Source organism: Gymnodraco acuticeps, unplaced genomic scaffold (assembly GCF_902827175.1).
Source record: "Gymnodraco acuticeps unplaced genomic scaffold, fGymAcu1.1, whole genome shotgun sequence".
Lineage (NCBI taxonomy): Eukaryota > Metazoa > Chordata > Actinopteri > Perciformes > Bathydraconidae > Gymnodraco > Gymnodraco acuticeps.
In genome coordinates, this window is record NW_022992041.1 from 299,366 (window position 1) to 317,088 (window position 17,723).

Below are 17,723 nucleotides of genomic sequence, written 5' to 3' on the forward strand. Positions count from 1 at the left end.
TAAAACATGTGTGAATTAAATTAATGTTGTCATTAAAGCTTCCTTAAGATGTGAAACTTAACACCATAATAGGAAGTTAAACCAAAAGTAAAGATTGTTATTTAATTTAATACAATTATTTGGGTAGTATGAACATATGAGCAAACTGGTAAATCCGTCCTGTAACAATGCAGCAAACAATGGAAATCATGACAAACAGCCAGTTTTGTATCAAAGTAAATATGTTGTTGCCTGTGTGAACCCTGCCTACTGTCTGGACCCGGTGCTAGCTTAAAGTCCACCACAGCATTGGAATAGACAGGCAGCAAAGCGCTCCTGAGACACTTATTTGTAGACCTCAGCAGAGCACATGTGCATGTCTATAAATAGCTACACCCCTAAACCACGCTGCCCCTGAAACTGCAGCCCACATAATCTGCGCCGTTTAGGAGACTCCTTTCATTTCCTAACATACAACCACTATGAATGATCAAGTATATGGTTGGGGTTGAATTTTGACGTAATTTCTTAAGCATCAGGGGAAAAAGGGTTTAAGTCTATTTTGGAGTCTTACTTTTTGGTTTGTGATATATCCATCTCAAAAGTAACGTTTATTAGACATTAAGATACATTTGGATATAAGCTGATGCTGGTTGTCGTTTGCATGAATGTTAGGTTGGGGCAGCAATGCCTCAGACGGTAGTTTTATATATTTTTTGAGAGGTAGGCTTTTTCCCCTTTATTACTACAGCTGAAGACAGACAGGAAATAGGGAGAGAGAGAGGGGATGACATGGAGCTAGGGGGCCAGTTTCAAACCCAGGTTGCCATGGTAAGGACGCAAATGTCTCCCAATTGGCAAGCCAGCGCCTCTATTGGGCTATGAACATGAGTGTAAATAGATTAATAAGAAATTGTGGAGCATTTTTCCCGCTAAGATCGACATTTTCAACAACAACACATGACCAGAATTTATTTATGCAAACAGCAGCAGAACAACAGCAGCATAAAAAAATGTTGTTTTCAAGAGAATGCCTGCATGAGTAAAAGGGGCCGGTAACACCCTTTGGCATATTGTTATGGCCTAAAATATCCTCACATTCTGAGTATAGCAGAGTCAAAAAGTCTTAGCAATCAAAATCCATCCTGTGTAATCCTCTTGACCTTGTATGGGAGGGAAATCAAAACAGACACAAAGAATAAACCCAAAAGCCACTCGACCTTCCTGCCTATGACAAGGACTCGCTAAACATTCTTGCTAAACAGCTTGCATTTCACATCTCTTATGTCACAACCAGCTCAGAAAGCATGGGCTTGTGTACCTTAGCTTAGCTTTGTTTTGAGTACAAGGCTGTGTGTTGCATAGCAATGGCAGAGATTTTGAAATTCAAGTCTACCTATCAATGCACACAATGACAGGCTTGATTCAGCAAAACTATAATTGAAGTTATTATTTTGCACAACAGTATAAAGTCTAGTTCTGCTTACAAACAGGGAATATTCAAGCATCTAAAATGAAAAATGTTTGCCGCAGCCTAAAGCTTACTCAAGACCCACAATGTTTCATCAGGATGAATAACATATAAGAACAATTGTTTTCACTCTAAGTTGTGATGTGTCGAAAGCCTTTTTTTTTTTTAAATTAAAAACACAACTATTTGTAAGTAACTGTTTTTAAAAGGACTAAAAGGTCATTTCAGCAGCTCTGAGGTTTGAGAGCTAAATGCTAACATCTGCATGCTAACATGCTCACACTGACAATAGAAGGGATAAAAAAGCCAGTAGCATGGCTGAAACGGTCTGGTGCAACTGTAAGCTACCTAAACTGTCATTATTTAACCGTTTATCCTTGTCAGGTGAAGCATTAAGGGGTTAGTAAAAACCTAAACAGAAGTCCACTGAAATGATGACTGAGCTAAATATTGCTAGCTTCCCCCATTGCATTTTAATAGACATGTTGTAAAAATGTTATGCGGATAGGATGTAAACAACAATAATTGGGGGGAGATAATTAGAGGTGCATTGTTGTCATTCTCCGCAACAGACAATGCAGACAGTCTTCTCGGGGGGGCAGGGCAGCTTCTGAAATATGTGACTGTATACACTCTGAAACTGAAACAGGTTGCCAAGCCTTCGAAGTCACTGTTTCGTCTCCAGACTAAAGACAAAACAAAGAATAAACCAATGTCTGAGAATCTGTGCAGAGACTATAATTGTCTACAACCTGAAGCAGGTAGCATTTACGTTGAAGAGACGCGTACAAGCCAAGATTTTCTTAATTTTGGGCTCAATACGACTTGTTCTTGTTGCTAAAATGTCATACTCAATTTCTCCACTTTTAGTCAAATTACCTTTGAGGAAAGAAAATGGAGGATGAAGGTGAAGCTAGCAAAGATACATTAGCAAAGAGGCACTCAGCCAATAGGAGGAAGCATTATATGCAGCTAATGGGAAATGCATACACACACACGCACACGCACACGCACACACACACACACACAGTTGTTCACACTCCAATACTTGCCTGCATATGTGCAACAGCTGCAACTGCCACATTTGAGTGAGTATTTGTGCATGTGAGAATATTGTGTTTTCCTTCCCAGACTCACTTAAATGATGTAGGTGCCACATCAAGATATACAAGTACAATAGTTGTGCTACACTAACACAACAAATAAAACACTAATTAAGAAATTGAACACTGCTGAAACAAAAGACCTCCAAATGTTTCACAAATACCTAGTTTAACTACAAAAATCGGCTTGTGGAAATGTCAATGCCAACCTCAGTTGTGTTGAAAACGTTTAGATTAGTTCCACTCTCCAAAGCTTTTCTTAAGAGGCTTAGATTACATCCATAATATATGATTCACACTATGTTCAGTCTTCAAACCCATTTTATTCATGGTCTGTATTGTATCTTTCTTTTTACAAATTAAAAAAATGATATCAGACAATTCATGAAATCCTAGCATTGGTTTAAAATGGTAGATAATAAAGACACAAACAGATGGAACTACTCATTTCCTGGCTACCTATGAGACAGTGGATAAATCTGTTTCCTGCTGCTAAAATGGGAATGCTTCCCAGCATCTGCTGCATTCAGGAGAGAAGGGTGGTGCAGCTGGAGTGAGAGCAGAGAGGCTACAGAGCATGAGTCAGGGGTGGGACGCAGACGCACAGAGATGATCTCATGTAAGAGGAGCTGAACAGAGCTGTGGAATGAGGTTCAGTAATGCTGGTCTTTCCATCACCATGACAACATATAAATAAAACATTTAGTTATACAATAGTGAGCAGGCATTTCAATCGTATAATGCAACCGCAAGGCAATGCATTAAAGCTATAGATAACAATACGTAAAAAGAAAGAAATAATTCCAGAAGGGCATTGCATACAAATCTCGAAATGATAAAGGTAAGACGAATATATGATTAATGATCAAATAAAAAAGGCATATTTCTGTAGCTGAAGACTGATGGAGCAGTGGGTAAAAAGCTTTCTGAGAGCTCTGTAGATTGGATTACACCGCCCATTTTAAATGAAGTCTATTGATAAGATCAATGAAGGGGCTCAGCCCATGACAACAATATTGTAGGTTAGCATAAGTAGATATGTATATTGTACTTTGTATTCACTGAAGAGGGTTTTTAACATTTGGTTTTCAGATAGAATCTTGTCAAAGTGACAGACAATAATACCAAAACAACCAGATACATTTCAGATATAAACTGGCACACAGTTCTGAGATAATATCTACTGTAGGTGAATCCTGTCAAATTAAACCACAAGCAGTTGCTAGATGTCATTTTGAAATTGCAAAGTAGAAAGTTGAGCTGGAGTTAGATACGGATCCAAAAATCGAATGAACTCAATTAACCATTAGCACTTAGGATTTTGGCTTTGTTAGCAGTAAAATGACCCTTGTTAATAAAATATTCCAGTTATTATCATATTTGTTGAAAGTTTTGCCAAATCAGATTCAATGTATGTTATTTTAAACAAGTTACATCCTTCCAGATACCAACTACATAATATGTCAAACCATCATTTGTTTTCTGATGGTAATAACAATAAAATGCCATTTGCTTTGAAAAATAAAGGTTTTAATTACAGTGGAGTGGAAATTGATTGGTTGGCAGCATTTTCGGCTATGTACTATATGTAATACAATTGTGTTTTCTGTCTTTTGACAATGGTAAATCAATCTTAAAATGTACGTTTAATTTTAACCTATGTGGAACTGGAAGGATTAGTTGACTAATGGAGTGGTCAATCAATAGAAAATAATATCCAACTACTGCTAAAATATCAGTTGTTAGCCTCTCATATACAGAATGTACTGCTTTCCCTAATTTATATTATATTAAACTGAATGAATTTGGGTTTTGAACATGTAAACATATCACCTCAGACTTTAGAGTCCCGTTTTGGGAGGCCAAACCTCAGTAGTAGCGTTTCAGGGTTAATATGTGGGCTTTGTTAATTGGGCAGAGACCACTGTTAATGTTGCTCCTTGATATTTAGTGAAAAGAAAAAAAGGCGTGTCACAAGATCAACTTGACACACCAACAAGTCTCTGGAACTGAGGCTGCAGCCACACGAGGACAAAAACGTCTAAACGCATAGGATTAACGCAAACGCAATCACAAACAAGCTTCCGTCCACACGCAATAGTTATCCGGATAGTGTCTGCCCACACGAGACCGCTCCGTTTAGCTCCAACCGCTGGAGAAGCTGCAGTACATATGCAGGAGCCTGTAGGTGGCGCTGTAACTTCCTCCACAAAAGCAGCGAAGAAGCATGGTTGTCATGGTTGCCCTTCTGTTTATTCTCCGCGGTGGGGGCCGAGGGAACCGGGCAGAGTTGTTCGCCAGTCAACGTGTATTAAAGTTTAAATCTTCCGACAAAATTATAAAATTGCCGGTCAAAGGTCTTCTTTGTTATTTATTGAGCTTTAAAACAAATGAATAACGACACTATATAATATAATAATAAAATACATGGAGCCTCTCTTTTTCCTCCCTCTCTTTGGACAGCGTCAGTGTCTGTTTCATGCAGCAGCTGATCCAGTAATGAGTGACCCGGCCGACAGTAAAAATAAACATATTTATAACTAGTTTAGGTAGTTTGAGAGGTGTCTCCGTCCTGTCAGATTAGACTTCACTCGCGTTTATGTCCATATCGAGAGAAAGATAAATAATCTGAATTCAGTGTGCAGTTTACTTTGACGCGGGGGTGAGCAGCAGAGGTGGGGAGAGGCGGGGCTATTGCGCAATCATTATCAGAAAATGATCGCTGAAGCTGCAGTACATATCCACAAAAGCAGCGAGTAAGATCCCCCCCGGATGTGTAAGTCTGCTGTAGATGTTGCACAAAGAACTGTAGCATGGTCAGTAGCGTCCGGAGCACGATAGCAACTCTGCGCGGGGTACGCGGAGGTGAGCAGCAGAGGTGGGGAGAGGCGGGGCTATTGCGCAATCATTATCAGAAAATGATCGTATAGGGCGTACACACGGAGCTGTTTGACCCCCCAGAGCGTTGCGTATGCCGTTCTATCCACCTTGGGACCCGTTATCGTTTCCTCAGTCGTTTAGTGCCGTATGCGGTCGTCCTCGTGTGGCCGAATGGTCTATATGACACTAAACAGTAACGCAAACGGCCGTTTTTGTCCTCGTGTGGCTGCAGCCTGAGATGCTGAACTCTAAAAACAAAGTGTCTTTTGTACAGAAGCAGACAGTCTCCATAGGGCAGCATGCTGTGTGTGGGCCATCTGAATGTGATGAGTGGGCTGTCGACAGAGCGGAGGGGTTGGGCTGGGCACGGCTCAGGAGGATGCACAAAGGCAGTGACTGTGCAAAAAACACAAAGCTCTCTTACTTGCCACTGTGTTTGATAATGCATGAAAATACAAGTGGAAAAAACGGGATTTTAATAATTATACGTTTAATTAATATATCTTAAACCACACATCCTTCTCTTATTTAGAGATTAAGTCATAATGCAGACATAATGATCCACAACAGACCACACCCTCGTATAACACACCACTAACAGAGCCGGCATTAGGTTTTCTTTGAGTCAGTGACATTCAGATAAAATAAAGGTTGAATTTTTATATTATTATGTTTAGGATATAAGCTTCAAATTGATTTAATTTCAGTTACTGAATAGAAAGGAACAATAAGATCAGGCTTAAATCTTCACCTTTTTTTATACCGAATATTTAGTTTGATGTTATTTGATTTTAAATGTAATACATACTATTATTTAACTACTCCAATACAGTAAAAAACATAGAGTCAATTTGTTGTAGTGTGAATGTATAACCAGAATGAAATAAACCACCCAACAAGACAGTATTTGGCCACAACTTCCTTCAAGATGAATCTGTTCATGAGCACAGAAAAGCAGGTCAAATATGCTCAAATATAAACTCTTTCTCCAGCTTGAATTATAATGTTCTGAGTATTATCTGCAGGGCTGATTCTCAAAAGGCAAACCATTTTTATTTGGGTTCAAATGTACGGTATTTTAAATAGAATGTAACAATTTACACCATATGGCAACTTAATAACAAAATAACTGCAAAAGAGCCAACTGAAACACTGCATGTCTAATCTAGTAAACCTTTCCTGATGTCAGAGGTTGAAGAATTGGTGGAAAACTCAGTGGCCCCTTCACGCTGAGGGCCTGTCGAGCAGGCTTTGCAGGAACACTCTGCTCCCACGCAGCCAATGCCCAGTGCCATTCACTGTAGTATGTGTCGCACAACCCCTTTATTATCTAATTCCACAAGTTTACAGTCTATTGTAAAGCCAGCATTGAATTTCCATTGAATCCACCGCAAATCCCTTCTTAAGTATTCACTCCAATACCTAATTAGTGTGGCATTCTTACAGCTGGAGCAGTAAGAACTACAGTGCACGCAATCAAAAGGTGATAATTATGCTGCGTCACTTCAATTCCTAAACTCTACTCTTTTGTCAGTTCAGTACTTCATACAGTATTTTGTTTATTTTCTCAAATGTTAATCAGTTCATCAAAGGACACATAGGTGTTTAACAAGAACATCTCTCCTTGCATAACCCTACACATCGCAGTCAACCTCTATTATGAAGCCTGCAAAATGTTTTTCCTTTAGGTATCATATTTTTCTCATGAATCAAGAATCAAACCAGACAACAAGTGACACTCAGCCACATAAACATCAACTCATCGCACATGTATTGACTAAAATGGCACGTGAGGGTACCAAGGACGATTTCACCTCCTTGGTACCCTGAAAAGTAATGCATTTATCCACCTGAGATCAGCTACACATTTTATTGTGCTTTTTCTTCGCCAAGTGTACACCCTTCAACTATTAAAAAACCAGGACAGCCATTTTTCCGTAAACTGTTAACGGACAGCCAAATTTAAAAACTGAGTTCAAAAACAGAGTTCAAAATAAGTCGCAGTGCATTAAAATAAACCATCTCTACTTGATGAGACAAAGACCTACTTTATAGCTGGCCCACTGGTTGTTTACTGGTTTGTTTTGTTGTGTTTGTCTAGTTACTGTTGTTGAAAATGTCTCCCTGTGATTCTCTTCGCATCACATGGACAGGAACTCGGGGCGCTTGGTGATCGCAACTGCAAATAAAACTATAGCAACAATAAAAACAGTGATTTTTCAGATCTTAGTCAGCTCAAAAGGGAAACATATCTCAGCTGTGGAGAAGCAAATATTGTTTTTAATGGAAACATAAATACAATTCTGAGCTATTTTCATGCCTTGGAAGACAATTTAAATCAAATAAACTGCTAACTATGGTATTGTATACAATTATGTCCACCAATCATATAAGCTTCTGACATTTTCATCTCACGTATAAAATGTAATTGATCAGCTTACTCTCCATGTGCCACAATTCTCTGACACAAGCAGGCCACAGCTTTTCAAAGATACCATGAGCTGTATAACAGCCTAAACTGGAATGTATTTTCTTTTCTGACGATGATGTTAAAAAATAACTAAGGTTTTAGGTGAGTTTGGTCAAAGTAATGATTAGCCCAGCAGCTGATCTCAAGTCTCTTGTTCAATTATTCAGTAGCCACACATTTATGTGCAAAATATTATTGAGAAGTAAAGAAAATAAACTAAATTGAATCAGTTTTGCTTATAAGAAACATAAAATGTGAACAAAATGTTTAAATGAGACTACAGATAAACAATTATTTCAATAACTTTTCAATTTGTTGGTAAAATTATCAAGAAAATACCAATATTTGTCTTACCCTTCTTAGCAAAGTTCATGTTCATCCAAAAACTGGCGGAGACTCTATCCTCCAACATGCACTTCCGAACATGTGAAAACTAAACGCAGAATGATAGTTAGTGATAGGATCTCATTGTGTGTCCCAGCTCCTCTGCCTGAAGACAACAGCTAAAGACTGCTATTGATGCTACATCATATGATCCATTAGAGTCCAGTCAACACATTTAAGCCCTGTACCACAGCTGACTGGCCCTGCTGGCTACAACAGTCAACAGCTGAGAGAACACGCTCACGGCAAGCATTGAGTACACTATTGCGTGTTTTGTTTTACTTTGGGTCCCTTTGTGGAGGGGAAACACAAGAGTTAAAACTGCTGCTGTCAGTTTGAATTCAGCTCCACAGGCCATGGCCTCAGAGTGCACGTGTGTGATTTTGTCAGCGAGCTCGAGCTGTCAAAGAGACGCTGAGTAACATAGACCTCCTATATGTGATGGATTTCCTCTAATTAATGAGACCCAAAAGGAGCAGCTACATGAAATGACAGGAGCTACTGATATGAGCTAACGCCTCACACTGCTATGTCATTGTCCTGCCTGCCTACAGACAGCACATAGGACAGCTGAGCAATATTCAGTCAATGATACTCACCCTAAAATGAGAAAATATATAATTTGCCTTGTAAAACAAATAAATTGATACTTATGACCTTTTAATTTGACATAAACAATGCAGAAATAGTGATCATCTGGTTGGACAAACACAAGCTCAGGATTTCAATATAACAACTAAACTAAGGGAATACACCTCTAATCTATTGATCAGCTGTATCATACAAAACATTCATAATAAAGCTTTTGTCTTGACTACTAAAATGCAGCCTAATTGTGATGTCATGCAGGAAATATTTCCACTTTTCCACTGCAGGGATAAAGACACCAAGACCAGCCAGTCACCAGAGAGAGAGGGGGCATGCTGACATTTATTGAACTGTCAAGCAGCAATCAGGCAATTTCTTTATCGTCCCAGAACCTTAAGAAGAACCAATCAACATTGATCCTACCTTTATATTTTTCCAAAACATCCTCGTAAGCTTGGAGGTATTCCTGTTCGTCCGAAAGTCCATAAGGCTGCGGTGCGAACTGAGCCATAACCCGGGCTCCACAGACTGGACATTCACCAGCGTCGGACACAGGGACACAGCGTGTATGTGTGTGTTTGAGTGTGCACTATACGTGTGTTTTTGTGTGCATGTGTATGTGCCGGGGACCGAAGAGTGATCGGCGCTGTTGTTGAAGGAAACGCCCTACATCCCTCCCTTGTCTGCGCTCTGGCCAATAGGCGACACTTCCTCCCCTGAGTTCACTGGATTGATAGGGAGGACTGTCGGACGTAATGCACTGCAAAAGATGTCTGTCCTAAAAAGGTCCATTGGGCCAAACGTTGTCTTAAATGTAAATAGAATACGAATTAAATATGATTTTCCAAACATAAAGCTCAATATCTGATAGTTTAACTCGGTATGTAGAAATTGGCCTTAGTAAGTAAATATATAAAAATCACACTGAATGGGTGGATCGTTTTTTACAGTGTACAATAATAAACGCTTTTCCTTGTCAGGCGTCCCCTGTACCGGCTCGTAACATGGACCACGATCTTTTTTCATTGTTTTCCACCTGCCAGAGACTATTCACACATTGATTGACAAGAGTACAGTTTGACATTATACTCTTGTATTTGCTGTCTAAAGCACAGCAGCTGTCGACTATGTCACACAGATTAATTTAAGGGTGCGAAACTGAACCCAAAAAAGTCCCTAAATCGTAATCTGATATATGCCTACTGTAAGTGATTATACAATCTTAAATAGTGTCAAAGTATCATTATAAAATAATTAAGTGCTGTAAAATAGTATAACATCACATTGGTAAATATCAGAGTCCATAGACTGACTTGTATTATCATATTTTGCTGTAAAAATTATTAAATAAAATGTTGATGGTAATTAAAATTAGCCCAGTTGACCTGCATAGCAAGGAAAGCTTCCCGAGTTCGTTTGATTCCGTTGAATGTATATTAATCCTAACAAAGAATACTTGACGTTATAGGCTACTTTGTGTTATCTTGAGCCCCTTTAATCGCCTTTAATGAACTGTAATCCACTATATTATAAGGGTTATGTAAAATAACAGCAGCTTGGAAATGCACCACATATCCAAGACCCAATGGTAAATTGGAAAGCATCATATCCAGATTAAGAGCAAGCAGACGAAAATACCATCACATGCCACGCACCCAGACCCTGAAGGCTACCAGGAGAAATAGCCTAGTACTCCTTAACAAGTCGCTATAAAATAATGCACCCAGCATATGCTCCATATGCAGCATATTCGCTCATTGTTGTATATTAGCATCTCGTAAACAGGGGCAACAGGAAGACTGACTCACCTGCGATCCTGAGCACGGCTCTCTCCGCCGGATCCAGCACAGATCCCCCCTGGATCTTCCTCTTGGACCTCTCATGTCTGGGCAGGTTCCAGGGTAAAGTGTCCCCGGGAGCAGGTGATGCTGACCCGGATTTAACACTGTAGTCATCCTCGTCTGAAATATCCGCCGAGGAAGACATGGAGCAGTGAAGGGAAGGGTTCCCCGAACTGGAGCTCTGCGAGACAAAAGAAAAACGGGGGTAAAGAAAAAAAAAAGGAACAATGCTTGTCTTGATGTCACACAAAACGAAAGGGAAGGAATAACACGCCACAAATCCCCTTATTTCTCACCGTCGCGGGTCAAAGTGCGCACTGCGAGTGTAGGTGTGAGGCGGCCACCAGCTCGCAATGATCCATAACAATAAAAGATTGAGCCAAATTATAGCAATGTGAAATCAATAGTATCTGGCTCCCCCGCCAGGACAACCATAAGACTTACCACTGTATACATGGTGAGCTGTCAGCAGGAAGAAAAATAACAATCCTTGATGCAGGTTAGCAGTACACCCTTTTTAGTCACACATGATGCGCCTCAATTATAAAAAGGTGGTGCCACACCCTTTGAGGGATGCTCCGGCTGCGATATCGTCCCTTATCTACGCATTTAAGGATGTGAGGTGATGTCAGATCTCCAGAGAGCTGAACGGATGGTACGCTGTGTGCTGTCGAGGCAGAGCTGGACGGTGATGGGAGAGCAGTGTCTCTCCGCGTCACACCCGGTAGCCAACAAGCAGCAGCCCCAACAGCGACGGCGGTGTTAGAGTGCCATCCCTACACAAAAGGTGCTCGGTGACAACAAAAACATCAGAAGCGGGGGTAAAAAGAGGACAAGGGGTATCCAGAGGTTCTCTTAGCGACGGCTTTACAACAGATTCACAGAGAGATTACTAAAAGGAATAAAAGGAACACAACACCTTAAGTGTCTGCAATGAAGATGGGGTGTTAACCACACAGGGTGCAGTGAAAGCATTCACATATGTTGAGCTAATTACCTGAGAGGATGGAGAGGACCATGGGAGCACACAAAAGGATTATACTTGGTTTAAGTAGGTTTAATTCTAAACCAATTTAACCTAAATCTAATTAAAGAAGCCCCTTTATACCATTAAATGAATCCTTGCAAGGGTTCTCTGATGTCTTCTTGAGTCTTTGAAGGGTTATAATTAAACACCATTTTCAAGATGAAATAATTATAAATTAATGACTTTATGTTGCAATGTCCTGCTGCACCCTGCCACACCTGGGATTGAGCAACATAACAAATAGAAGGAGCCTAGGAAAGAGAGGGGTGAGGCTCAAAGAAATACTTGTATGAACAGTCACACTTCATTTGCTAAATGATAAAACAGTATTTAAGAAGGGCAAATGCAAACCTACACAGACTTGTCAACATTGTTGGATGAGTCTGCATCCTGGTTCATCTTGGTGTTATAACTTGGAGATAGTAAATGAAAAGCACACATGGAGGATGAACTCGAAAACTTCAGTCAGTATCTCGAATGAGGTTCGTGACATACTTTCTATTTTTACAGCAGTAGTGGGTAGAATGTGTTCTCAGTGCTTGATCAGAACTGATAAAAGCAACACAGTGTTAATATTAGCTGCCTTTACATCATTGCTACACTTTTCATGGGGATACAAGTGAGTGCTGAAGAGACAGCTTAGTGTTGCAGTTTTGATCATCTTCCGGCTTATTCAAAATGTCTACCACTAAAAGGAAATTGTAATGATTCTTAGTAAGGCTGCTACATGAATTATGTGCATTTTTTTCCTATACATTTTCACTTTCTCTAAGGAGCATTGAGCAGGGATAAGAATAGTTGAAAGATTAAGATACATGTTATCTTTGTTAACACCTATTCTGGCCTATGAGCTGTTTCTAACATAATAATAGACATAAGGACTTCACCATCATCTATATGACTATCATAAAACCTTACAACATTCATTTCCATTGTATATGCAGCCCTGATTTACTACATTTTTCAAGGGATAATTCAAAGAGATTATCAGTTAAAAACACAAAAATAAGATTATGCCATCTGAAGGCAATCATGTTGAATTATTAATTTTGCACAGATTAGTGTGCTACCCATGCTGACATATCATGAATGATGCATGGTGGGCTGATGTAGGCCTGTCCCAGTCTATAAACGTCTATTACATATTCATATTACAATGAACATGAGTCTGCTCATATACAGAACGTCTTTTAGTTTTTGTGATTCCACATTTCTTCACATTGCTGTTCTTGTGGTGCCAGTTACATGTGAAATGCATCTGCCTATTGTTGTATTAGAATAACAATATTGGTCAATATTATGCTCACCACAGGTACACAACCACAACCAATACATATCAATGAAAGTCGAAGTGAAGTTGATTTGTGAAACCAAATTTTGACATAAGTGCAACGACATTTTGACATGATAACTGGCTCTGATACCGTTCATATGGATGATGTTTTTGTTATCTTCTGGATTGCAAAACAAGTAATGGAAGCAAGGAGTTGCATCAGTTTCACACAGATCAATATGTTCCTGTAAACACAGTCAGTTCAAACATCATTGACGTGTCAAATATTCCGCTAAATGTTGATGTAACCAACTGTAGCCCTTTGGAGTAGGGATAACAATTATGTAAAGATAATAGTATATTCCTGACACAACAAATGAAAGGCAGACATAGGCTCGGTGATGTACTGGGATAAGGATTATTTTCTATGGAACATAACAAAGGATATTCCCAGATTGGAGCAGCGTTGCATAAAGAAAGGCCAACACACCATAGGGGTTCAATGTGGTTGTGCCTTATGTTCCCATAAGTACACATTTCCTGCTGAGGCTCTGTGTTTATACAACTCTCTGTTCCTGGAGTCAGGTGTTACCTTCCAGGAAGAAATGGATCAATATGTGGGTCAGGTGGTATACACTCTCCCTCCTCACCTTTTAAACGACACTATTTGAAACTAAGAAAACAATTGCAAAATGTGACCACACGGTTTGGAAGCAATGCAGCAAGTTAACAGGGATACAACGACAAGGAAATACCAAACGCCTAAAACTGTTTAAACAGTTAGACTTTTGAGCCATATAGGGATACATAATGTTCTTATGCCACCATAGTAAATTGTTAACAGATTAGATTTTTTTTTTTAAAGAAAGATGTACAAGCATGCCAACTAAAATAACAACAAACTAAAGTAAAATGTGTTATTACCATTTGATATTCAAACGGGAAAATACCTAAAGGCCTACTAGAATGTTTGATACATACATTGGTTTTTGGATATGTTAAATGTGCTCTGATTTGTTAATAAGATCACATAGGTTTTCAACATAAGATTGCATCCTCTTTATAAATTGCATGCTAATGTATAAAACATGTATAACAGATGGCCCAATATCAGTGTTGGATTTTTGACCACATTATGGTTGAGTTTGCAGAGATGTTTAATTGTTTATGCTAAGCAAAGGTATATAATCCCTATAAATAAATGTCCCTAGACATTTTGTTTTGTTAAACCTAAAAGGTTAATTCTGTAGAATAGATTGACTATGATAACAAGTGAACACAGTTTTTTGATTCATTGTATTACTATTCACTAAACAATACACAAATAAATAAAGTAACAACACTAACAACCTATAATGAGCATCATTTAAGAGCAGGGTTTACACACAAACACTTGCCCTGTGTCCTTGAGCAAGCTTCTGAATCATTACCGGCGTTAAAGGCAGACTGATGTTCCTGTGGAGGGGAGCAAGCAGAACAATCAGTATTTATCATGGTTACAGTTAAAGGGGGTACCTACAGGTCTGCGTGTGGGGGTGACTTGTACAGACTGGTAAAACTCTGGCAGGACCCTCTTCTTTGCTTTGCGTTTTCTTAGAGTCGAGGATGATTCTGGTTCACTCTCAGGAATCTCAACCAGATTAGGCTTTTCCTCTGTCACTCGAGCATGTATGCTCCTTCTGGCGTGACGTGGACTGTGCCTGAAGCCCTGGGAAACATCAGCAAATATCAAAATGGCAGCAGTTCATACTTTCAGCAGTAGGAGATATCAAAAGCTCTTATCATAAACAATGATCCTGATTCAATTCATGTTTCTTAAGCCATGGAGACACACTGTCATGGGAGATGACCTACATTTCGATTCAGAGAAAGATGATTCAGCAAATCTAAATGATCTATGTTTTCTTTGTTATACCTTTAGTTTCTTCCATTCAGAGTTGTTCATTGTTTGGCTTAATGCTTTTAAAGGTAATAATCAGGGAACTGTTGTTCTACATTAAGCACTGCACTGCTGTTGTGCCCTTGAACATGATACTAAATCCCTAGCAGCAGCAGTCCTGAGCCAGTGGGGATTCAGTATCCTGTGGTTCAATAACATACCTATTATATGAAGGTTTTGAATACCAGCAAAGGGCAGTATTTTTTCTTTTGGAACTTCACAACCACTGCAAATTAGATTTGTAGGCATTAGTGCATTAAATGCAACCCCATTTAAGTTTTATTTTTAAAAGAAATGACAGACTACTCCTTTAAACTGTAGACCATGCCAGGAACATTATTACTTAAACATAATTATATCTAATAAGAAAGCTTTTGTTTTAATTTTAAAGATGGCAATTTGGCGATAGCATCCGTGTTCATGCACTTTTTTTACACTTCATTTTTTGTACTTTTATTTTGAAAGTGAAGTGCGTAAAACGGAAATACAGCGACTGAAGCCACTTGACGCATTTAGCCATCAAACATGATGACATAAGCCTCTCTTATGTGGAGTAACATATGGTGGCGTTCTATCAGCTCACTTTCAGCTCAGTTTTATGTGTTTTGGAGAAAAAAACTCCAGTCTAGTTTCAATCCTCCTCAAAGCATGAAACTGCAACATCACCCATATCATTTATTGATAGCCTATAACACATGCGCATTGCGCACATCATGCTCCTTAAAATAGTCATGCAGTTCTGAAAAAGTACATTAAACAGGCTTTTGCAGAAATATATTATTCTTAAGAAGCTGATATGGTATACTAAATAGAACTTTCACACATTTACCTCCTGATGTCTCCAATAATGATTAACTATTACAGAGCACTGACTCAAACCCATAATTAAAAAAGTTCATACCTCTGATCGAAAATGATGTGTTCGGAGGCCCACTACAGGACAGATAACAGATGTTATGAGATATTATAAAACATTTAACAAGCATTAACAGTATGAAACAACATATATAGTCTAAATACATTCATGTTTTCAACAATAATTCTAGATAGGTTAGGCTAAAACTATTTTTAAAAAACTCAGTATCTTCCCACTTATTCGCATCTATATGCGTTTGTTTTATGCAACAACCCATACTGCAGCTAAGGGTTGGCTTTACTGGCTATAAGACATAAAATAGACTATGAACACATCCAGAACATGCAGGATACAGACATGAGCTGTCAGGATGAGGAGATGCGCATGGCCTGCGCCACTCACCGCGGCTCCTGGAGCGTCCGGACAGCACTGATTTTATTGGATGTTGTCCATTCCGAAGCTTGCGATGCCAGCAGCAGAAAAACAGAATTGTCGCTATAGTCCCGAGCAATAGCAACAGCAGCAGCAGCACACATTGAATGCTATACGGCCTCAACAGGACCAAAAACGCCGCAGCAATCATCGTAAGGCGAGATGTAGGACAGAGCCCTTTGCCTCAGACAGTAGCAGGCTGCTCTGCTGCCGATGTGTCGCTGAGAGCTCAAGATGAGAATAAAGACAGTGACGGACATACGTGAAGCATCGTAGAGCCAACAGCGTATAGCATACAGCTTCAAAGTATACAGCCCACACTATTGATATCATTATTGTGAGGTATACGATGCATGACTCAGCAGAGACGCGCGTTTTATTTATTTATTTTTTACAGGGGCAGGGAGTCAGCAGATTCAGCTGAGCATCGCAGTAATCTGCTGCAGTATCATGCTGTCACACTATTAACACTATAACTAAGACTAATACAGACCTATTCATGTTTGTAAACCTCAATAGTCATGGTGGATAGGGAACCTTTGTACATCTGTTGTATGGTGTACCTCAAATGTTACAACAACATATTATTATTATTATTATTATTATAGGTCATATAATGTCTAATAATATAACGTTTATTTGAAGTATATATTTAAATTACAAGCTTAGTGGACAATCTCTGAAACGAGTCAGGTGCATGAACAGACACTTTCAGGATGAGGGTGTGGGGGGGGGCGGGGGGCAACGTTAATCATAATCCAACATGGGTTATGTAATATCTGGATGAGCTGATATTGAGGGATGAAATGATGAAAAACTCAGACAAGCAAAGTGAGGAGCGAAACGTGTGTTTTATTTGGACATTTAAAAAGAGCCTATGAAGCAGACGCTGACATGATTATTATGTTAACATGTGATACATCCATACATGCAATAAACCAATAGCATACTGTTGTGTGTCAATTTATAATGATGAAAATATAGAGACAATTGTTATGGCCTATATTTAACCACATATAACTAATTTGAAAGTTTGTATATGGTTATTCATTTATTTTATGACTCGTTTTTTATTCATTAAGTATGAATGTTTTTCAAGTAGGTCTGCAACTAATGATTAGTTTCATTATCAATTAAACTAATGGTTTACAATATATCAGAAAATAGTGAAAAACGTCAATCCCAGTTCTCCAAGTCTAAGGTAATGTCTTTGAATGTGTTGTTTGAAAGTCCAAGACGAATCCTTATTCAGTTTAGTGAGATGATTCTTCTTCTGCAAGTCGAATAGTTGACTAATATAAATATATATGTCTGTACAGTTAATTGCGAGGTGTGGTGAGTTGGGTATGTCAACAAAACACATTTTATTTATTTATACATGTCTTATGTTTGTGTAAAATAGTAAAGCATGTTATTAATATATATTCTTGCACACATTCCATTATCATTTGTACTCACATTTTCCTGTTCCTTTCTGTAA

At 38.9% G+C, this 17,723-nt stretch overlaps 1 protein-coding gene across 17 annotated transcripts in view; it reads right to left on the reverse strand.

Annotated features, from left to right (window-relative positions):
- The window catches only part of dst (dystonin), a 106,161-nt gene extending 89,577 nt beyond the window's left edge, over positions 1-16,584 (reverse strand). For 12 of the 17 annotated variants that reach the window (XM_034201879.1, XM_034201894.1, XM_034201889.1 and 9 more), the window contains exons 1-4: positions 16,214-16,394; positions 15,857-15,888; positions 14,536-14,724; positions 10,684-10,897 (exon numbers count right to left, since the gene is read on the reverse strand). In XM_034201879.1, coding sequence (XP_034057770.1) covers positions 10,684-10,897; positions 14,536-14,724; positions 15,857-15,888; positions 16,214-16,394 — 616 coding nt within the window. Of the gene's footprint in view, positions 1-8,257; positions 8,337-9,298; positions 9,463-10,683; positions 10,898-11,160; positions 11,398-14,535; positions 14,725-15,856; positions 15,889-16,213 lie in introns of those variants that run through there. The other 5 variants (XM_034201877.1, XM_034201890.1, XM_034201891.1 and 2 more) reach the window with 5 other exon arrangements.
- Positions 16,585-17,723: the final 1,139 nt, after the last annotated feature.